Here is a 23,835-nt window from a genome sequence, read left to right on the forward strand (position 1 = left end):
GGACGGTAAGTATGACAGGGCCAATGCAAAATGATAAGCAATCTCATCAGATCGACCTAGATTTTCCACCCTGCCAGTTCGATGGAAATCCATCGAAATCGGCCGTCGATCGGTCGATTGGCCAACCGATTTGCAATCGATCGATCGATCGGCCAGTAAATCGGCTGAGTGTATGGGCCCCTTAATCTACTTACGGTATCTCTTTATATTGTGTAAAAAAAACAATATGATGTTTAAAGCCTCATACACATGCCCAGGGGCGTAACAATAGACCCTGCAAGGGATGCAGCTGCAGGGGGGCCCAGAAGCCACAGGGGGCCCTGTCCTGAGAGACTGACAACTAAGAGCAAGGAGAGAAAAAGCTTTCTGCTCTCTGCACAATTGGTCTAATGACTGCATCTGCTCAGCCACTGATAAGGAATCGTACAAAGTTTTGCAGACAAAGATTTGTAGACAGTCCTTATTCAGTGTTCACTGTTCAGCAGGGTCTTGTGTACAATGTTGTTTACGGAGGGGGGATGGTAATCTGGCGGGATGGGGGCCCCATCCAAAGTTTTGCAGGGGGGCAAAGTGATTTCTAGTTATGCCCCTGCACATGCCTGACTAAAGTCAACCAAGGTGGCCAATAGCTATCTAAACTGGGGAAGGGGCTGCTTAAAGCGAACTGAGCACATTCTCTTTCACTGGAATCTCTCCTGGCATAGAAGCTGCCATGTTCCCCCCTCCCCTTCTCACATTCCTTATTTACAGAAGTCAGAGATGCAATCTTGACACATTGATACACACAATGTCTTTGAAGAAACACTCATAATTACTCACCCCCTTTGTTGATGAAAAGGCATTGTTTACCTATTGATAATTAACTCAATAAAACAATTAGGTTCCTGAAAGCTCTGCGGTTGGGGACAGTCGGGCAGGCCTGCTGAAACAGGCTAATAAAAGTACTTTGAATGTAAAATACAAGGTAAAATGAAAGTTTATTGTCGGCATGCATTTTTCATGTGCTATAGAAATGTCCTGAGTGATAAAAAAGGTGCTCGGTTCACTAAGAGAAGGTTACCCCAAAGTGGGGCTTCTGAATTGTGCCACCCCAGTGGAGGCACATTTGTTTAGCCGGATTGGGGATACATTTGGTTAGCTATACTGGGGGAAAGCCGGCCTAAAACTGGGGCAGATATGGCTACCTATCCTGGGGGGGTCCTATTACTGGGGGCTTATCTCGATATCTAAACTGGGGAAGGGGCTACCTAATACTAGAGGAACATCTAGCTACCTATACTTGGAGGGTGCCTACCTACTTAATACTGGGGCCACATCTGCTACCTACACTGGGGCGGCACAATTCAGAAGCCCCACTTTGGGGTAACCTTCTCTTAGACAGCAGCTTCTCTAGGCCTATTAGATCTTAGCAGAAATCTGGGTCTGAAAGACAAAATGCAGCTATAAAGGAACTGCTGCTATGAAATATTTGTATCTGTGCAGCTGTTTGTCACTATCACCAGGGGCAGAAACTATGTAAATGTGAAATGTCACTAGATCATAGACTCATTGCAGCTACAAAGCCTCCTGTGTGACATTGCTATAATCGTGACAAATAAGCTCCACCGCTACACACATTTAGTAGCAGTGCCAAGTTTTTGATCTAGCAGAATATCACAGGCACATGTGACAGCTACAAAGTCTCCCTGCTACAACCCATTGACGTTATCACAGATGAGTAAAAGCTAAGATCTGAAAACATGTCATTATCCTTCATATGACACAGATTTTGTATTATATATTGCTTCTTTCCTTTTTTTGGTCATCTGTGGTTTTTAGTGCTAGAACTGCTTGTCAGCTGTGTTTTTGTGAGTCAGGAAGAGGCCAGACCACTATTTTCTTCAGGAGCAGTAAAAGAGTTATGCTGGGCATACATGGCTCGATGCCCCCTTATCAATCGAGCCGCTGATGGCTCGATTGATAATATCCGACGTGTCCGATCACCACGGGGATCGATTCTGCGCTCGATCCCCGCGGGCGGACAATAGCGACGAATCGAGCAGGAGATAAGAAGCGATGGCGGGGACGAGCGGGAATCTATCCGGGTGCACGCGCGGACGAGCGGGGACGCATGTCCTACAGGCTTGCAAAACCAAGCTGAGCTTAATGATAGTGCCACATTCCTGGGACAACCTGGGACAACACTTCTGTGCAGATATGCTGCATCATGGAAGGCACACATTACCAGCATTTTTAACTTGTTTTATGTTAGGGTCCTTCCACACTGCATGCGCTTTGTTTGATTTTTGAAACACATGCGTTTTCCCTGTACATAGTGGAGTGATCCATTTTTAACCCATTCGCAAATTGCTATAGTATTCCTGCATTTGTGATTAGGTTAAAGGAATGAAAGTGCATGCAAATCGCATAACAAGTGCAGTGCTATGCTATTTGCTTTGCAATCTCCCATTTGAAAAAACTTCCCACGGCCTTCTTTTTTTTTCATGTCAGGAATTGCAGTCACACTCATCCATCGCATCTGTATTCTCAACAAAACGTTCTAGAAAACAAGAGAGAATCCTGATTGCAGCACACTGCGGTTTTCAATATGGAAGGGCCCTAAGTGTTTTAAGACCTCAAATACAGAATATGCCTGTTAATGTACAGAATCATTTTTCCTAAATATCGGCCTTGATTATCATTTATTCACTTAATTAATACAAAAGTTACTATCCTTTTACTGCTCAGCTGCACTGTTTCCTAGGAGATAGAATCCTACAGTAACAAAGATTAACAATTCCTAAACATGGCAAAAGTTGTGAAGTGCTATGACATTGTTATTTTTTGTTATTTTGAAAAGAACATGGTGACCTTATGTGCGCAGGTTGTTCATGTGTTGGAAAGGTGGTGGTTTTTCTCCAAATTGTGAAATCCTTTGAATAAATCTATTGGCATTGAAAAAAGCTGCTAAGTAGTGTTCAAATTGCTCCATTTGTTAAGTACTTTAGCAGCAGCTGGCAACCTTGTAATACATCATTTGGATGGAGGTTGAAACTCACATCCAAGATCCCACTGTAGCTGAGCAATTAAAGCGGACACACTGAAGTACCATACTACAAGGGGACAGAGGCCAGGAACATGCATGCTCATATGGAAATTATTATACAATAACATATTACTGATAAAAAATGTGTTAGTTTATCAATGTATCAAGTAACTGATTTGCCCCCCCCCCCCCCCCCCATCATGTCGTAATAGAATCAGAAGATGTAGCTGCACAGCAACATGCCGCACACACCGGGGCAGCCGAGCCACTGGTTGCTATGGGCAACAGCCCGCTTTCCTCTGTGGGTGCACAATGCAGGGAATAGCAGCGGCAAAATGCAGAGTGAGAGATGAATTGCTGGGACATTTGCACTCAGGGGCTGGGGCACCCCTGTGAAGAGGGCGCCAGATATCACAGCAGCAGCACTTTCCCCCTGCATCTCCAGCCTGGCAATAGCAGAAAGCTCTGGACACTGCCAAACCGGAAGCCATTCCCCAGACAGAATTACATAACCACCCCCACCACCAAACAAGATAGCCACCATGCAGCCTCCATCCCAGTGAATACGATAGTCCAGCAGAGAAGGCAGCTGCAGCGAGGGAGAATGACAGCACCAGATGACTCACATTCACCTACTGCGATCCAAGCAATAGAGGTCCCGTCATCCGGAGCCCATCTGTCTCCTCTAGAGTGCTGCCGCTCTCTGTTACTACTACTATTACTACTTCCTACTTCCTGTCTGATCTGAGAATCAGGAAGTTCAGAGCGCGCGACTGCACTGTGGAAGAGACAGATGGGTTTCAGATGACAAGATCTCTATCGCTTGGATCATGGATAGGTGAGTGAGTGTTTGCCATCTGCTGCTATCATTCTTGCTGCAGCTGTGGTTCTCTGTGGGAAGGGAGGGAGGAGTGGGCAGCGGCAGAGCGCACAGTAGCAGGAGGGGGACCTAGAAGGAGAGCCTGGCTCTGAAGACAATCAGCAGGGCACGGCATCATTTGACAAGACAAGACAAATAACATTTATATCTTGCTTTTCTCCTGGCGACGTCAGACTCGGTAAAAGTAATCAAATTCGCTGACTACACGACCATTGTCGGTCTCATCACCAATAATGATGAGGAAGAGTACCGCCACCAGGTTGAAGGTGTCTGTCACTGGTGCAGAGAGAACGGATTGGTCCTAAACACAGCGAAAACTGTGGAGATGATTGTTGATTTCAGGAGATGCGCCTCCACCCCGCCCCCAATCTGCATCGATGGCAAGAAGGTGGAAAGAGTCCCCAGCGTCCGCCTTCTGGGCACAACCATCTCAAATGACCTGAAGTAGAAGGCCAACACTGCCTCCACACAGAGGAAAGCCCAACAGAGACTTTTCTTTCTCCGCCAACTAAAAAAGTTTGGTATGGCCCAAAACCTTCTGACAAACTTCTACTCCGCTACAATCGAATCTGTCCTATGCTCTTCCATCCTGGTTTGGTATGCCAGCTCCTCTGCCAGCGACAGACTCAAACTGCAGAGGGTCATCAGATCAGCGGAGAGGATCATCGGGAGACCCCTCCCCTCTCTGGACCTCCTTTACCATTCCAGGCTGTTCTCCAGAGCATTAAAGATCACCAACGACCCCTCACACCCAGGCCATCGCTTCTTTAGTCAGCTCCCCTCGAGCCGGAGACTCCGGTTCCGGTCCATCTTCACCAAGACCTCAAGGCATAAAAACAGCTTCTTTCCCTCGGCTGTCAACCTTCTGAACTGCCCAGCCCCACACCACAACACCATGCCGGCACTTAGGCACTCTACACACAGATAGACGGCGCTCTAGCTCAAGCTGACTTTTTTCTGGCTGTTCTTTTTTGGATGTTTTTTTGTGTTGTAACTTATGCTACATTGGCTATCATTCATAAAGGAGCTGTCGGTAAGGGGAATCAATGCAGGAAAACACCGCTGCCGGTATTTTAGACTTCTGGGTGGGCATTCATAGAAAAGTATCCATGTGCGGTAGCAGTGCGGAGATTCTCCGAACTAAGCTGGCGGTAGGCAGGCGGAGACACGGAAGCTGCAGAGTTGATACATTTCTCCGTGTTCCGCTCTGCTGCAGCTGCCTGGGAGGTCTGTGTGTCTCCATTCACTTACATTGGTATCGCCACATCAGAGGGAGCGGTACTTCCCTACCTCACACCGCTTGCGGTGTTCTTTATGAATTAACATTTTGCTACATTTGTTCAGATAATCACCGCACAAGGCGGCGATTTATCACTCTGCTCGGTAGTGTAATTTTTTCATGCGGAAAGAGCCATTATGAATGCTGACTTTGCTAAGTGGTCAGTAAAGTCAGCTGTTTTAAGCATTTCCGCATGCGGAAATGCTTTATGAATAATAGCCAATGTCTCTCTGCGAGTGTTGTGTTCCTTTCTAACTGCTTGATTTGTCCTGTATCTGTATCTATATCCTGTATCAGTACCCTGTACGTGCCAAGCCCAATTCCGGGCACGACCCAGTCGTGCTTGGCGATAATAAAGATTCTGATTCTGATTCATCAGGCTTTTGCATTTAAAAGATTTTCATGAGCCCAGTCAAGAGCAAAACCAGATATACTTATAAGGAATCATCTGAACCAACCAGATGCATTCATAGCATCTCAGAGTCTGGCATGTGGATCAACCGAGCAGCTAGATAGGGACGGTACGAGAATACTGGCCGCAGTTATAAATGGACGTGTGTGTTGCCGCAAAGCTCATGTCTAACGGCAACGTTCAATGGTTGATAGCAGGTTGATAGCCGTATAATAGCTGTATACTAAATGTCTTTCATATTTTGTTACACGTACCTACAAAGCCCCGGGCCCCCCTGCAAAAAGTGCACCCACCTACCTACGTGAGCGCACGCAGTGTCACTGTGCCTATCCAGTACCTGTCTGTGTGTGACAGGTGCACATGTAATACCCATCACTGCATATACCTACTAACTGTTGTTCACTTCAGTGCACCCGCCTACCTACGTGAGCGCACGCAGTGTCACTGTGCCTATCCGGTACCTGTCTGTGTGTGACAGGTGCACATGTAATACCCATCCCTGCACATACCTACTACCTGTTGTTCACTTCAGTGCACCCACCTACCTACGTGAGCGCACGCAGTGTCACTGTGCCTATCCGGTACCTGTCTGTGTGTGGCAGGTGCACATGTAATACCCATCACTGCATATACCTACTACCTGTTGTTCACTTCAGTGCACCCACCTACCTACGTGAGCGCACGCAGTGTGATATACCACTCCGTGCATACCTGTTAACTGCACCTGTGTGACTGACTGCACATTGTATTAGTCAAGTCAGTGCTTTCACTTGAAGAAGGCAGGTGCCATCAACCCCCAATATTGTCAGGACGTAGTTGACTATTTAACACAGAACACCTCATCTTTCTCCGCTTCCGCACGGAAGCGTGACATATCTTCCTCCTCCTGCTCTGATTCTGGCACCCCACTTAACACTCAGTGGGCCGCCACCACCAAAGTGGCATCACCCCAGGGCTCAGCGGTGTGGAAATTTTTTTGTGTGTCTGCCTCAGAAGAGAGCAACGCCATCTGTACTCTCTGCCACCGAAAATTGAGCCGTGGAAAGACCAAGACCCGCGTAGGAACAACTACCTTATGGAGGCACATGATTACAAAGCACAAACTGCAATGGGATGACCACCTGAGGGAAAGCAGCACACAAAAGCAAAACCACACACTGTAGTGGAAGATATGCAATTATTTCTCAAAAAAGGCGATACCCAAACTGTACCGTGATGTTGAAAGGCAAGTGGTGTCAACTCTGGCACACAGCATTGGGACAAGGGACCATCTGACCACGTGGTCTGCAAAGCACGGTCAGGCCTGCCCGAAGACTAAGTCAGTCCCCACACACAGCATCTCTGCCTGCACGCCGTGTGACTGCCTGCCCCAAGACTAAGTCACTCCCCACAAAGAATCTCTGCCTGCAGGCCGCTTGACTGCCTTCTCCGCCACCACCAGCAGGGTCCAGGACTCCAGGCGGATTCTTGAATTTTTAAGGCCGCAGCTAGCAGCGGCCGCTATAATAATTTTTCTGGTGCATGTACATGCCTGCCTAATTTTTCTGGATGCACTGAGGCTGCAACAACAAAACAAAAGGCATGTACATGTGCCAATTTACGTTCGTGATCATTACCTTGCCGTGGTGAAGAGTCTTGCGTATCACAATGAAGCAATGACCACCGGCTATATGAGTGTCTCGGGGGGGGGGGGGGGGGGGGTGTTGGGCACACCCAAGATAATAAGGTCGTTGCTTCATTGTGGACAGACCAAATTGGATCAGCTGGACAGTCACTGTTCTGTCATTCAGCTACCTCAACCCGGCGACCATATGGGCTTGTAAACCGCCACGGCCTGCACTCTGGCCATGGTGCGCACCAGTCCAGCACGTGCAGTGCGTTACACATTGAGTTTGGTGTGTCAGTGTGAAGTAGTACTCTAATTACACTCCCTGATTGATGTATACACATGCATGATGTTTTAAAGCACTTTAGGCCTGCAATTTAGCATTCAATGTGATTTCGGCCCTTAAAACGTTGCTTTGTGTAAAATCCAGATTTTTCCCTGGGACTTTTGGCGTCTATCCCCCCCCCCCATGCCCCCCCCCCCCCCCCCCCCCAGGTGTTAGACCCCTTGAAACATCTTTTCCATCACTTTTGTGGCCAGCATACATTTTTATAGTTTTCTAAGTTCGCCTCCCCATTGAAGTCTATTGCAGTTCGCGAAAGTTCGCGCAAATCAAACTTTCACGGGAGGTTCGAAAACCGAAAATCAAAGGTTCGGGCCATCTCTACTTTTAAATATGTACAAAGGACAGAACTTGTGTCATTGCCTAAACAATGTATGTTTATGTTATGATAAAAGGGAGCAAATCAAGAGCTCCAAATAGTGTGTTACTGTGATGATGAAGTATTAAGGTATTTGAATTATACCTACAAGCATGGGTTGCCACCAAAATCAACCACTGGCCTGGGTAGGCACGTGGGGAATTTTTCCTGTTCCCGCTCAGGCTAAGAAGTCACTCTCCGCAGAAAATAGAAAAAGGGGGTGAGACACATCCATCCACAAGGTGGACGATCAATGGATGTACAGAGCACAAACAAAATACTGTATTTTTCGGACTATAAGACACACTTTTTCTTCCCCAAAAGTGGGGGGGGAAAAGTCAGTGCGTCTTGTAGTATGAATAGTAAATTTGGACCAGCACCTGTTTGTCCTCCATTCTGTGTCCTCCGGTGCGTCCTCAGCGCGGTAACTGCCTCCTTTCTATGTCCCCGTCTGGACTCCTATGAAGCTGGTCTATACTAATGCTGCAGCCAATCACTTTGTACTGTGCTGGGGTGCTGTGTGCAGCCTCCTCCTTGTCCCCGTGTCTTAAGTCTCCACGCCCAGACGCCTGTGTGCATACTCACGCTGCAGACACTTTGTACTGTGCCCGATGTCCCCTGTGCGCAGCATCCTCCTTATCCCCCGTGTCTTATGTCCCCATGCCCAGACACCTATGTCCATACTCACGATGCATCCACTTCTATTTCCGGTGTCCCGAGGCTGTATGCAGTGTCATCCTTGTCCAAGTGTCTTACGTCCCCATTCGCGCACTCCTGCATCTGTACACGCTGCAGCCACGCAGCTCTGATGATAAGGAAGTAAGCAGGAGACATCTACCAATCAGGCGGGGGGCGCTGCCCCAGACCGCCAATCACTGCCGCTCATTGCTCTTGCTCCCTTTTTGATAGGTAGCGATGGTCTCGCCAGCGGGACCAAGGGGAGTGCACTGATTGGCTCCAATGGTGGAGCCTTCGTCCCACTCTCCAGACTGCGTTCAAGGGAGAGAGAGCAGGAAGCAGGAACGGCAGTGATTGGCGGTCCGGGGAAGCGGACCCCTGTCTGATTGGTAGATGGCTCCTCTGCTTACTTCCTTTTCATCGGAGCGTGGCTGCGGCGAGTACAGGCGCAGGAGTCCAGGCATGGGGACTAAGACAAGCGAACAAGGAGGACGTTGCACACAGAGGACACCAGGCACTGAACAAAGTGGCTGCATTGGGAGTATGGACACAGGAGTCCGGGCATGGGTACGTAAGACAAGGGGACAAGGAGGACGCTGCACACTAGGGACACAGGACACAGTACAAAGTGGCTGCAGCGTGAGTATGGACACAGGAGTCTGGGCATGGGGGGACACAGGGACAAGGAGCGGATGCTGCACACAGGCACAGGGGGCACCGGGCACAGTACAAAGTGATTGGGTTCAGCTGAGTGTGGACACAGGAGTCTGGGGACATTGGACACAGGGAAAAGGAGAGGACGCTGCACACAGGGACAGGGGACATTAGCTGCAGTATAAGTATGGACACAGGAGTCCGGATGTGGGAGGATATACAGAGGACAACGGAGGACATGGGGACACTGAACACAGGGACAGGGGACACAAGAGGAGACAGGGGGACAGAGTATGACACGTGGCAACTCCAGGGGACACTGTGGAACACCAGAGGATGACATAGGGGAAACAAGAAGCACAAAGAAGGTTAAATGGGTACATAATAGTTGGGGGAAAGATCCATAAGACACCCCTGCACTATAGAGGCACCAGGTTTAGTATAAATTTTTTTCCCTAGTTTTTGACCTCTAAACCTAGGTGCGTCTTATAGTCCTGAGCGTCTTATAGTCCGAAAAATACGGTATTTAAAAAACAGCTAAAAAATGGAGGGTACTAGTGGACCCACCTCCCCACACTGTTATCATAAAGAAGTACAACGTTTATTTCTTACTCCAATAAAATCTGCAACACGCTTCATGGGTTCACCACCCGCCTGCCCAGGCAAAGCACAAAAAGAAGCAACTTGACAAATGTCAGGACAGGTTATAGCGCCTCTGTCTGTCTAGAACACCCCATTTTTTAGCTGTTCTTAAATATTTTGTTCTGTATTGGCACCTCTGTACATCCAACATATGTTCATGTTATGCTCATTACCTCAAGCCAGACTATATGCTTTGTAAGCTTCATGAAGGATTGGCCTGTCCAGAATATGACCTCTATCCTTGTGTTGTGATCTTCATGAAGATTGAAATCTCGGATGAAGCTTACTATGAAAAAGGAATATTTTTGTATTTTTGTGCCAATAAAAGTGGATCGAGTTTTGTAACTGTAACGTTTTGTTGTGGTGTTGAAGAATTCAATATCTTCATAAAACTGAGTACATAAACCCCCACCATCACTTGATGCGTGTTTCCTAAATAGGCTTCACCGGGACTGCTCATTTATTTACCTATAGACATTGCCTGATGAGTGCTAATGACTAAATAGAGTGCACCTGTGTGTAATCTAATGTCAGTACAAATACAGCTGCTCTGTGAGGGCCTCAGAGGTTGTCTAAGAGAATATTGGGAGCAACAACACCGTGAAGTCCAAAGAACACACAAGACAGGTCAGGGATCAAGTTATTGAGAAATTTAAAGCAGGCTTAGGCTACAAAAAGATTTCCAAAGCCTTGAACATCCCACGGAGCACTGTTCAAGCGATCATTCAGAAATGGAAGGCGTATGGCACAACTGTAAACCTACCAAGACAAGGCCATCCACCTAAACTCACAGGCCGAACAAGGAGAGCACTGATCAGAAATGCAGTCAAAAGGCCCATGGTGACTCTGGACGAGCTGCAGAGATCTACAGCACAGGTGGGAGACTCTGTCCATAGGACAACTATTAGTCATGCACTGTACAAAGTTGGCCTTTATGGAAGAGTGGCAAGAAGAAAGGCATTGTTAACAGAAAGCATAAGAAGTCCCGTTTGCAGTTTGCCACAAGCCATGTGGGGGGACACAGCATCCATGTGGAAGAAGGTGCTCTGGTCAGATGAGACCAAAATGGAACTTTTTGGCCAAAATGCAAAACGCTATGTGTGGCGGAAAACTAACACTGCACATCACTCTGAACACACCATCCCCACTGTCAAATATGGTGGTGGCAGCATCATGCTCGGGGGGTGCATCTCTTCAGCAGGGACAGGGAGTTGATGGGAAGTGGTCAGAGTTGATGGGAAGATGGGACAGGGAGTGGTCAGAGTTGATGGGAAGATGGATGGAGCCACATACAGGGCAAACTTGGAAGAAAACCTCTTGGAGACTGCAAAAGACTTGAGACTGGGGCGGAGGTTCACCTTCCAGCAGGACAATGACCCTAAACATAAAGCCAGGGCAACAATGGAATGGTTTAAAACAAAACATATCTATGTGTTAGAATGGCCCAGTCAAAGTCCAGATCTAAATCCAATCGAGAATCTGTGGCAAGATCTGAAAACTGCTGTTCACAAACGCTGTCCATCTAATCTGACTGAGCTGGAGCTGTTTTGCAAAGAAGAATGGGCAAGGATTTCAGTCTCTAGATGTGCAAAGCTGGTAGAGACATACCCTAAAAGACTGGCAGCTGTATTTGCAGCAAAAGGTGGTTCTACAAAGTATTGACTCAGGGGGCCGAATAATTACGCACACCCCAGTTTGCAGTTATTTATTTATAAAAAATGTTTGGAATGATGTATGATTTTTAATCCACTTCTCACATGTACACCACTTTGTATTGGTCTTCCACATGGAATTCCAATAAAATTGATGCATGTTTGTGGCAGTAATGTGACAAAATGTGGAAAACTTCAAGGGGGCTGAATACTTTTGCAACCCACTGTGTGTGTGTGTGTGTGTGTGTGTGTGTATATATATATATATATATATATATATATATATATACATACATATATATATATATATATATATATATATATATATATATATATATAAAATTTTGATGGTACTTGTCCAATGTTTGTGAAACAGCCCCAGCTGAACTAGACTTGAAAAAACTGAAACCCCGAAACATGTCGCAACAGTTTATACGTCTTTAGAGTGCCTACTTCTAATCACATTAAATTATATTCGGCTCCCAGTGTAGAAATTGCCAGAGAACCCCTTGTGAAGGTGAAGCCTCAATTTATACATTTCCCAAGTTTTCTACGGCAACTTTAGGTCCATTAGCATACCTGTTTTTAATAGCAATACTGTCCTGGTACAGGCGGTCATAGGTACAGATCTTCAGGTCAATGTTTGCATTTGGAACATAGACGGGAACATCAATAGCTATACCAGTAGTCGAGACTCGAATCTGAAAGAAGAATTGGAAAGGTATATACTAAAATAAGCTACTACTAAAATGTCCTAAATTTATAGCGGAACTGTAAACTGCTTAAAAAATAAGAGTTTCACTTACCTGGGGCTTCTGTCAGCCCTCTGCAGCCGATATGTGCCCACACCATCCTGGACCGATCATCGGTTCCCCCGCCGCGGCTCATTTTTTTTCCACAATGGAGGTTGACTTGTAAGTCGACCTCCATTGCACCCTGGCCAGGCCTATACTTGTACGCGTTCCTGTAGCCAGGAGCGCTCTGCGCAGGCGCAGTGCGAGGAAATGCGAGGAAATCTCTACTGTGCCTTTGTAGTATGTGTCCGGCTACAGGAGCGTGAACGAGGAGGCACAGTTCCCCCGAACTGCATAAAGTAAGAGCTAGCCGTGGCGTGAGACCAGAGCATCGGTGAGTGGCTGCGTGGGAACAGATCGGCTGCAGGGGGCTGGCAGAAGCCCCAGGTAAGGTAAAAAATTTTTAAGCAGTTTACAGTACCGCTTTAAGTATATTCAGGCTACAGTCGGTCAAAACTACTTATTCTACTTTGGTTGGTCACCAGAAAGTTCAATTACCACCTGACTGAGTATATGTCAAATGAAATACAATAACATAAAGTCCAACTGTCCTGATTTGGGTGGAACTATCCCAGATGCCACCCTCATGTGCCATGTCCTGCCTCCGCCTTAAAGTTCCAGACTCCTAACTTCCTTTCCCCCGGCTGCTTCTCGCCTTTGAACCAACTACCCTGATTTTGTATTGCTGCACTTGTACAATCTTTTTCACTGAACTCTCCGCTAGTGACACAACCTATTCTCCTCTCTGTTTTAGCCTTTTTCTGCCTGCAGCCTGCGTCGCTTAGACTCTGTACAGTTTAGAGCTGCATGCTTTCATGAAGGCAGACAGAGGCTGCACAACTCCACACTGTGGTAGAGGTGTCAGCAATGAGGATGGCTGTGGAAAGCTCTGCTTCTCTCCTGCCACCTGTACACATGGATGAGTTAGTGACCCATATGCAATTCACTTTTTCTCCTAGGTTTTCTCCGAGGTGATATTTTCAGACCTTGTCATAAAATGCTTTTTAAACCACCAGCAAGGAAATACTCAAAAACAAATTTTGCAATACTTTTTCACCAGGTTTTGAAAACTTTTTTAATTGTAAAATGCTGAAAAGTTATTTTAAATCGAAGATGAAAATTATCTCCTAGGAGATAACTTAGGAGAAAAAGTTAATTGCATATGTGCCCAATGTCTCTCTGCACTTTTGGTGAGCAGAAGGAAATACTGTGCTGGGTGTGATAAAGGCAAGGCTGAATACTTAATTCAGCTGGGCACTTACTGTAGCTAAGCACCCACTGCATCCTGACACTTCCTACTGATTAGCATTCACTGCAACACAGCACCCACTGTAACTTAGCACCAACTGCTGTTTAGCACCTACTGCAACTTCGTACCCACCACTGCTTAGCACCCACTGTAACTCGGCACCCACTGTAACTCGGCACCCACTACAACTTGTCACTCATGGTAACTTGCCACATACTACTTGTCTATTACCCACTATATACCACTTGTTAACCTAGCATCTATCACTGCTTGTCACCTACTATTTGGATTTGGATGGGAGATTACACTAGCGCAAGAGGGACTGGTTAACATATTAAGAAGAAAGCATCTGAAAATAGGGGGAAACAATCTGAGATAAGGCATACGTACAATAGTGCAAATGGGAAATGTGTAACATTATACACAGTTAGCCATTTGCCTTTTTTATTTGCCTCTTGTGTCTCCTTATAGTTGAAGAGTGCTGAGTTCAAACCGAACGGTTGTGGTAAAAATGATTGCAGCACTGTGTAGGTTGTAATCAGCACATACCAGCTGTTCCTTCGCCCCCCTCCATCTGCCGCTGTTCTCATTGTATCCATCCCGGTGTGCGGCGATTTTCCTGAACTTTGACCCGGACATACTGCGCCCTATGTTTGCAGTCTGTCCTACCCTCTTCACTTCTGGCCGGCGCATAATGCAAGGCTCAGAAGCACGCTGACCCCTCTGTGCTGCGTGTGCGCTGCATTACACCAAGAGTCACATGGATTAGCATGGGATGGATACAATGAGAACAGCGGCAGATGGAGGGGGGCAAAGGAACAGCTGGTATGTGCTGATTACAACCTACACAGTGCTGCAATCATTTTTACCACAACCGTTCGGTTGTGGTATCCTCTAATCACTTCAGGTGATAGTGTACACCTGACCTCTGAACAAAAATCTTTGCTGGACTTTCTAGAAAGCAGGATGTACTGTCTCACTGAGAAGGGAGCGAGAATGAAGCCCAGAAGTGTTCCTGCTGTGGGAACTACAGTAACAATCAGCCAAATAAATCTAACAGAGCTGACTGCAGAATGTCAGAGGATGAAGGATGCCTGCACAATGATTATACTGTCATCTAAACCTGAACTGTGGGATGAATGGCAACACATCCGCTGTCCAAAATAATTGTGTAGGCCATATTTGTGCATTGCGCAACATACAAACCTGCACAGGGTGGAGACGGATGTGTGAACAGATCACACAGGAAAGCATGTGTCCATTCTGCATACCCGTCGGTCTGCCACTGCTGCACGCTCTAAGTCTCAGCAAACAGGTCTACAATGTTACTTAGCCATAAAAATATAAAACTAATACTTACAGGTTTGCAGCTTTGATTCTCAAAGGCAATCTCAAATACCACACTTGATTTTCCTGGGAAAGTAGGGGTAAATATAATTGGAATTTTCACTTCTGTAAAGGGTCCTATGTCTCCGTCCACTCCCTAAACCAGAGGAACAACAATGTTCAAGTGAAAAGACTGGTAAATAGATCAGTTTGGCACTGATGCCAACAATTTCTAGCCTACAACATAATACTGTAGATCACAAATAATATGGAACAAAAATCTTGTTTAGCCTGAAATAAACTGTCAGCGCATGTAAATCACAATAAGGCCTGGGGTCCATTAGGTCTCCACTTTTCTGAGCTCTTTTCTGAGTACACTTATCTGAGTCCACTTTTCTGAGCGCTTTGTGATTTGAAAAGCTCTAATGTTGTGTTATGGGTTATGGGTGTGATCCCACTTGAGCGATGTGAATTTATAAAAATCCCCCATAGCATTGCATTAGCAAGAGCTTTTTCAAGTCACTAGCGCTTAGAAAATGCTGCTAGTGGGTTTGAGTTCTAACCGGTAACTGACTGGACTGTGTATGCATACATTTCGTGCCCACTTTATATTGGTCTCATTAGTAAGAACATCTCTATTGGGATGGCAAATAAGTGATACCATAATTAACCACTTCACAACTGAGTGGGTTTTACCCCTTGTGCACCAGAGCAATTTTACACCTTTCAGCGCTCCTTCCATTTATTTGCCAATAACTTTATCACTACTTATCACAATGAAATGAACAATATCTTGTTTTTTTCGCCACCAATTAGCCTTTTTTTGGGTGGTACATTATGCTAAGAATTATTTTATTCTAAATGTTTTTTAATGGGAAAAAATTATTCTTTTTCAGTTTTTTTCAGCCATTATAGTTTTTAAATAATGCTTGCTACAGTTATTAAAACCCACGTAATTTATTTGCCCATTTGCACCGGTTATTACACTGTTTAAATTATGTCCCTATCACAATGTCTGGCGTCAATATTTTTTTGAAAATAAAAGTGCATTTTTTCAGTTTTGAATCCATCCCTAATTACAAGCCCATAGTTTATAAAGTACAGTAATATACCCTCTTGATATACATATTAAAAAAGTTCAGTCCCTAAGGTAACGATTTATGTATTTTTTTTAATTGTATTTTTTTTTTTTTTACAAAAAAAATTGAGATAGCTATTGGGGAGTGTGAGAGATAAGGAGTTAATATAAAATGTAAAAATAGGTCTTTGGATTTAAAAAAATGCTTTTAGATGTAGTTTTACTATTTGGCCACAAGATGTCCACAGTATTTTTTTATTTAATGCGTCCTGTAAGCGTACTATGTACGCCCCTATTGCAGTCCCTATTGTTACGCCCCTGCTTAGTATGATTCCAACTCAGAGCTTCCGATGCTCTGTAATGGGACATCCCTGAATCTGTGTAAATATCAGTATAAGCTGAACAAGACATAATTACTGTGTAATTTCAGAGCAGAAGTTCTAATTAATCTCGGGTAGGATGTCGCAGAGCAGAAGTTAGAACATTAGATTCTAAAATTAGGAATGCATAAATTTTGGGTGGTTGCGCTCCTTAGTGAAAGGTAATGAAAGTGCAGGGGTTAGTTTAGCAGCTGAGGATACCTTAGCTCTCCATTAATAAAATATGAAGTTAGTAGGGGACTACTTAGTGGTTACTGATTAATATTATACTTAGTGTTATGAAGAATAAAAAGGGGAGGATTGAAGGGGAACTGAAGAGAGAGCTATATGGAGGCTGTCATGTTTATTTCCTTTTAAGCAATACCAGTTGCCTGGCAGCCCTGCTGATCCTCTGCCTCTAATACTATTAGCCATAGCCCCTGAACAAGCTTGCAGCAGATCAGGTGTTTCAGTGGTTCAGACTTTAAAGTCAGATCTGACAAGACTAGCTGCATGCTTGTTTCTGATTTTAATCAGATACTACTGCAGAGAAATAGACCAGCAGGGCTGCCAGGCAACTGGTATTGATTAAAAGGAAATAAATATGGCAGCCTCTGTATACTTAGGGCTCTTTCACATTAGGGCAGATTTTCTGCGTTTCAACGCAAAGGATAAAGTTTGCGTTACCCAAGGTGAAATGAAAGTCCATAGACTTTCATTTTAGCTTTCACATATAACGCAGCCTTTTTGTGCGTTGCGTTACACTGCACCCAGGCGCAGTTTTTCGGCCAACGCTAGCTTTATGCGTTACAATGTTAGTCAATGTAAAACGCACACTATGCGCGTTTTATATCCGTTAACGCAGGCAATCAGTCCCAGAATGCAACAGAGGAACAATGTAGAAAGTTGAAAACTAAAAGAAAAAAAAATTACCTGCGTTTTCCTATGTCCTGTAACGCATTGAAAACGGATTAAAAACGCACACTCACTGCAGTGCACTGCAGTGCAAAACGCATTAAAACGCATACAACAAAACGTATGCTTTGAGCGTTCTCCAACGCAAGCTCTGATGTGAAAGAGCCCTTATTACTTCAGTTCCCCTTTAAACCTATCAATGACATGAATTTACCTCTTCTAGCCTCCATGTGAAAGATCCTTTTACTGCTTGATCCATCACATATGGATTAAAAGGGAACTTGAAAGATCTTCATAATGCTCTTACAAACAGTATAAATTTGCATAGTATTCTCATGGGTATAACACTGAAGGTAAAATTTTGGAATATCTTAATTGATTATAAGCCCAGTTATATTGCTCACGCTCAATTCAGGGGCACTTTAGGCTTGAGTTTTGGTGACACGTTAGTGTGTGACTTGTTTTGGAATCAGTTCGATGAGTGGTTAAGGTCAGTGTTGGGTGAAGGGTGGGGTCTGGGACTACATTACCACAGAAATATTTTGATAATTAATGTGAGGGAACTAGATCAGAGTCAGATTTCACTAAAAACTTTTATGATGGGACTGACTGTTTGACTGAAATCAAAAGGTGAGGACCTGATTGCCCTAGGAAGTACTGAACTCCAAAAAGAACTCCTTCTCATTTTCTATCTTTAAAAAGTACCTAAGCTAAAGCTGAGAGGCTCTGTCTTACTGAGGACGTATTGGGGGTGGGGGGGGGGGGGGGTTTCAAGGCGTTAGCTAAATACTCACCTGTCCTGACATTGTCACAGGTGATGCTCTGTGCAGTTACGGCCATGTTTCCGAAGACTGCTGAAGCTCTTCGGAAGCCTCAGTCTGCGGCACCGGCCACGCAGATGGATTTTGAAAAAAACTCACCAGGGCCCATTCTCTGAGGGAGGCAGAACGATCGCCCTACTGGTGGGAGGACGCCAAAACAGGTAAGTATTTAACCCAGTGAATCCCGCCCTCCACATCCTCCATCATTAAAACAAAGCCTGACAGGCTCTGCCATTTTCAGCTTAGGTACTCTTTAATAAACCTATAATACTAACATTTGTATAGCACTTTTCTCCTGTCTGATTCCAAGTGCTTGAGAGTTGCAACCACTAAGGGCACCCTCAATAGCCCACTGTGGAATGTTAGGGTGCCTTGCCGAAGGACTCTTTTCTGCATAGGTAGTTTCCCCAGTCACAGTACACTAACTAACCAGCCCCTACGTTTGAATCACATCCTGACAAAACAGGAAATGCATTGCAGAGCTATATGTTAACAGATAATGTTGTATTTGAGGGTTGTGAACAGGAATACCTCTAAGATTCAGAATACAGTAGCCTGCATAAAGGTCTACAGCAGTTATCACTGAATGACATGCTTACCTCACCCAGCTTGATATCAGTCATTTCTTCCTGACTGCCTCCATGCTGATGCTCATCAGGAATGTCAGTGTATCTCTCAGCTGCAGGGGGCTCCTCACCGATATGTTCTACAAACAAGTGTTCCGTCACACAGGAATCAGAGTTATATCATGCATGAATCTTATCTTATTCAGAAGTCTGTGGGAGTGATACACTAAAGGAAGTGAGCAGTGACTGGCAGAGGAGAAGCATAATTTTTTTTATCTCAATCCTCTGAAATGATTCGATATTCATGCTCTTTAGTAAATCATTATCGATGTGCTTCAAAGGGAAACTGATGCATAGATTAACATACATCTAATTATAAGCAGTCAATGACTATTAAAGGGTCAATGTAGCTACAACTAATATTTAATGAAGTAGGTGGGAACAGTGAAGAATATTTGAGCCCCGCTATACTCAATGTAAACTTAGTGATATTGGGTCGCTGATCATTACGGAGAGGACATCAGAAGACTGAAGCACAGTGGAACTGCGGCGAGGGACACACAGACTTCTAGGGGCTGGAAAAAGCCACCGGTAAGTAAAGCTTTATATCCTGCTTTCAGCTCATGTATTCTTTAAGCAAGGTACAAGAGAACTTTTATGATAATTATGCTGGGTCTATCCCCACCAAAAGTAATACGTCCTACCAGAGCCGGATTTACAGCTCAGGAGCCTATAGGCACATAAGGTCCGGCGCCCTAAGCCCTGCCCCTTAACACAGGCCACACCCCTCAAACCACACTCATTTTTATTACATGAAACCACACAAGGTAATGTAGATATTACCAAAGACAAGTAGAGAATACCAACAATGCAGATATCACCAACGGAATGTAGAATTTACCAAATAGAGGCTGATATTACTAGCAACAAGCAGATAATACAACTGCAACCCAGATAATAATCCTGCAACAGAGGAAGAGATTCCAAAGTGCACCCCCCCCCCCCCCCCACACACACACACACACGCAAACCTCCAGAGGCTTCTCAGGTCCTCCTCCAGACCACCACCAGTACCTAGGACTCTCTTGAAGATCGTGTTTGCACTTCTCTCCATGCACAGACAGGGCTGTGATGCACCGACACGAGCATGGCTGCACCTGCTCAGTAGCATGAAGCTGGTCATGGACAAGCAGCTCCAGCTTACTCCACAGGTATGAGTGTACTTGTGCAAGCACAAAGAGGAGTGTGGCAGCATAACATATCAAATATGCTCCTTTCAGATACAGCAACAATGGGGGCCAGGAGGACTGGGGAAGCCTCTACAAGATCAAAATGCTTCCCACTTCCTAGACATGTAAAAATGTAAGATGCCCTTACACTATGAACCTGCCGGAGTTGCCCAAACATATTGCCCGATCGTAATTTTGATTGATTTCTAGTAGAAATCAACTGATATTACCGATAGGGCAGGACAGTTCCTTGCTGGTAGATTGGGGACAGGCCTGTGACACATCTTCCCTCCTAATGCTGGTCTTCCTGGGGCTTAAATGCAGGGTATTACCAAAGCAGAGCGGTCTCACTTACCTCTCCTCTGTGCTGTCCTCTCTCTCGGTGCACGGAGTGACCCCCATGAACTGACGGGGTACGCGAGTGCATACATGCTGCTAGGTCACTAGAAGACAGCAGCACAAAGGAAGGAACACGCAGGCAGGACAGGTGAGCAAAGAGCTGAACTGTGCTAATACTATAATATGTAGGACATTAGACTATGGCTATGGTAGGATTAGATTGTAAGCTCCTCTGAGGACAGTCAGTGACATGACTATGTACTCGGTAATGTGCTGCAGAAGATGTCAGTGCTATATAAATTCATAATAATAATAATATGGTAGGACATTAGACTATGACTATGGTAGGATTAGAGTGTGAGCTCCTCTGAGAACAGTCAGTGACATGACTATGTACTCTGTAATGTGCTGCAGAAGATGTCAGTGTTATATAAATACATAATAATCATAATAATATGGTAGGACATTAGATTATGATTATGGTAGGATTAGAGTGTGAGTTCCTATGAGGACAGTCAGTGACATGACTATGTACTCTGTAATGTGCTGCAGAAGATGTCAGTGCTATATAAATACATAATTAATATGGGAGGACATTAGACTATGACTTAGGTAGGATTAGATCGTGAGGTCCTCTGAGGACAGTCAGTGACATGACTATGTACTCTGTAAAGTGCTGCAGAAGATGTCAGTGCTATATAAATACATAATAGTGTAGGGCATTAGGTTATGACTATGGTAGGATTAGATTGTGAGCTCCTGTGCGGACAGTCAGTGACATGACTATGTACTCTGTAAAGTGCTGCAGAAGATGTCAGTGCTATATAAATACATAATAATATTGTAGGACATTAGACTATGTCTGGCAAGGGATTAGAGTGTGAGCTCTGCTGGGGACAGGCAGTGACATGACTATGTACTCTGTAAAGTGCTGCAGAAGATGCCAGTGCTATATAAAATAATAATATGGTAGTACATTAGACTATGGTAGGATTAGTTTGTGAGCTCCACTGAGGGCATTATGATAGTGTGTGTGATAGACAGTTTTTGTCAGTCTCTTTTCAGGCAGCCTGGTCTCTGGTTTGGTCCAGTCCCCTGTCCTCTGGTTTTTAGTACCTCTCTGTGCTGCATTGTCTTCTACCCGTCCTCCTCTCCGTGTGCAGTCATGTTCAGCTACATGTGCCCTCCTGGCCAGGATGATTGATAGCTCCCTGAAGCACAGTGGTCTGGCAGCTGGCCTGGCTCCGGACAGACTCTTTGGCTACATTCAGGCAGACACAGTTGTCTGTCACACAGCGCATTGTGATTCACACAAGCAGTCTTTGGAACTCTTCTCCTACTCTCCCCTTTCCTGCCACAGATAGTGAAGTTAGCAGAGAGAGGTCAGGCGTGACAGGATGACTGTCACTTTACTGAGCCGAAGGGAGAAGGAAAGATCGTTGATGCAAATACCTGCATTGTGCATTTTGCACATTCACAGAGCCAGCCTGCTCTTCCTATCTTTGCATGCACCGCACTGTCAGAGTCCTCCAACAGCAGGAAGCCGGGTTCTCTCTCCCATGAGGCGCTGGCTTCCTGCAGCGTTGCCTAGCAACGCTAACACTCCAGACGGGCCCATGTTGGTCATCTCTTTGATGACAGCAGCGGCATGTGACAGGAGGGCGCCGCTGTCGGGGACTGCTACTTCAGGACGGCGGAGGGCGATCACAGCGGGGAGGAATGTGCCCACGGAGCTCAGCCTCTCCAGCCGCTGCTTCTAGCCCTATTAACGGCGCTCTGCTCTCTTCAGAGAGAGAGAGAGAGAGCGAGCGACAAGGGGACACTCTGGGAGGATACTGGCCCACCTTTCACTAACGGGCCGCCTATAGGCACGTGCCTAGTGTGTCTTATGGTAAATCCGGCCCTGACCGTCCTGCCATGCAAGCGACCATTCAGGCTTGGATGCAATTTAGTCGGAACCCATCTAGCACCGAAGACTATTCCAGCTGTAATATTCCTTTATCAGTGTTACACCGATTTATTCCAGACATTAACTTATCTAAACGGAAAGAGTAAGTTATTGCCCACCTCAGTGACTTTTTTGTTGGGAACATATTGGAACCAATTCAATCTCTACAAAATAAGCCAACAAGTACAATCTTCAACCATAAGAGACATTCACCTATTTTAGAATACACCATGCTGACAAATCACACAAGCTAACTCTCCCCCAAATACCTAAGAGCATAATAAATCACCTGCAATCATCCCTCCCACTCAAGGGGGGCATATCTGTTTGGTATGAGCTGCCCCTCTTTAGAATGCAAGCTTCTATTAAGAAATATAGTCTAGCTTGGTCTACTAAACTTGGTACTCCTATCTCTCCTTTGCAATTACTTCAAGCATCCAAGGCCATCAAAAATGTTCCAAATATATAAATCACTACAAAACATTTCAGAAGATGATTCTTCATTGGTACTACACACCACATAAAATGGTAGCTATAGCTAGCTCCAACTCTAACCTATGCTGTCTGAAATGTGGCCAAATAGGGACTTTGTTCCACTTTTCATGGGAATGCCTACTCAGAGATATCCCATAGCAGCATTTGACAGGACAATCAGGACAGCAGTGGTATGGATGAGTGTGGAGGTTTACTTTCATGTTATCTGGGCACTATTTATTACTATAACTTTCTGGATGAAGAACTTGGCAAGATTGTCACCCGTGACACTTTAACGATAAGTCTTCTTTGAATGGTGTTCTGCATCCGATCAAAAAGGCTGACAGCCCATCACAACTTCAGACTGACTAGGGGGTTGGGGGGCTGGGGGGGGAGCAGAGTGAGCAGACAGTGGAGTTTGCTGAGGAGGAAATGAGGAGCAGAATGTAGCTGTCTTTTCTATTTTACAAAAGCTTCCATAAATCATTTTATGCATAATTCATAGAAAATGCATATAACCATATTATGCCTAACTAGTTAAATAACAGGTGCTAGGACAATGGACGCATGCCCCACATGCACGCCAGACACAACAAACTCACAGACACAAGCACACAGGAGGACGCAGGAACAGGGAAATTATTATATAGGATTATGGTCTATAATTATATGACTGCACCCAATAAATGTAACATAAATGTTCTTCTCCTCAAGGTTGTATACTCTTGTACTTCCCTTCCCCCTTTCCTCATTCAGAGAGGTACCTCTGCTTGTGCTTGGCTGATCTCCACCGCCTCTTGGTTCTGCACTGTGTGGACAATCTTCTTTTGGAAGCTCACATCTATTAGAATCTAAGGTTTCCATACCTTCTTCAGTAAGTTCTTTATTAGTAGACTCTATGGGCATAAGTGTACTGGCATCTCTAGGGCACTGTTCAGGGGAAACTGGAGTTTCCTATAAAATGAGAGCTTGATGTAACACTTACCATTAAATTGCCCAAATACACATACAGTATAAACAGCTCTGACAAAATAAATCTCACAGTCAAAAGTGGGCCCTAGGCAAGGTAGTAGATTTGGCTCCTCCTTACGGTTTTAAATGGTAGAAGGGTCAGAGAAAGTAGTAGTTGGGCCCCTTGACACCCATTGGCCCCAGGCACCTGCCTAGGTTATCTTGTGGATGATCCTGCTCTGCTGCGTCTTTTGCCT

The 23,835-nt window shown here is 45.1% G+C and overlaps 1 protein-coding gene across 5 annotated transcripts in view; it reads right to left on the minus strand.

The window, feature by feature from the left end:
- Positions 1-23,835, minus strand: part of CFAP74 (cilia and flagella associated protein 74) — a 261,484-nt gene that overhangs the window by 127,010 nt on the left and 110,639 nt on the right. For all 5 annotated transcript variants that reach the window (XM_068240650.1, XM_068240652.1, XM_068240653.1 and 2 more), the window contains exons 18-21: positions 23,392-23,581; positions 18,671-18,777; positions 14,933-15,055; positions 12,109-12,230 (exon numbers count right to left, since the gene is read on the minus strand). In XM_068240650.1, coding sequence (XP_068096751.1) covers positions 12,109-12,230; positions 14,933-15,055; positions 18,671-18,777; positions 23,392-23,581 — 542 coding nt within the window. The remainder of the gene's footprint in view (positions 1-12,108; positions 12,231-14,932; positions 15,056-18,670; positions 18,778-23,391; positions 23,582-23,835) is intronic.

Source organism: Hyperolius riggenbachi, chromosome 6 (genome assembly GCF_040937935.1).
Source record: "Hyperolius riggenbachi isolate aHypRig1 chromosome 6, aHypRig1.pri, whole genome shotgun sequence".
In the NCBI taxonomy this organism is placed as follows: Eukaryota; Metazoa; Chordata; class Amphibia; order Anura; family Hyperoliidae; genus Hyperolius; species Hyperolius riggenbachi.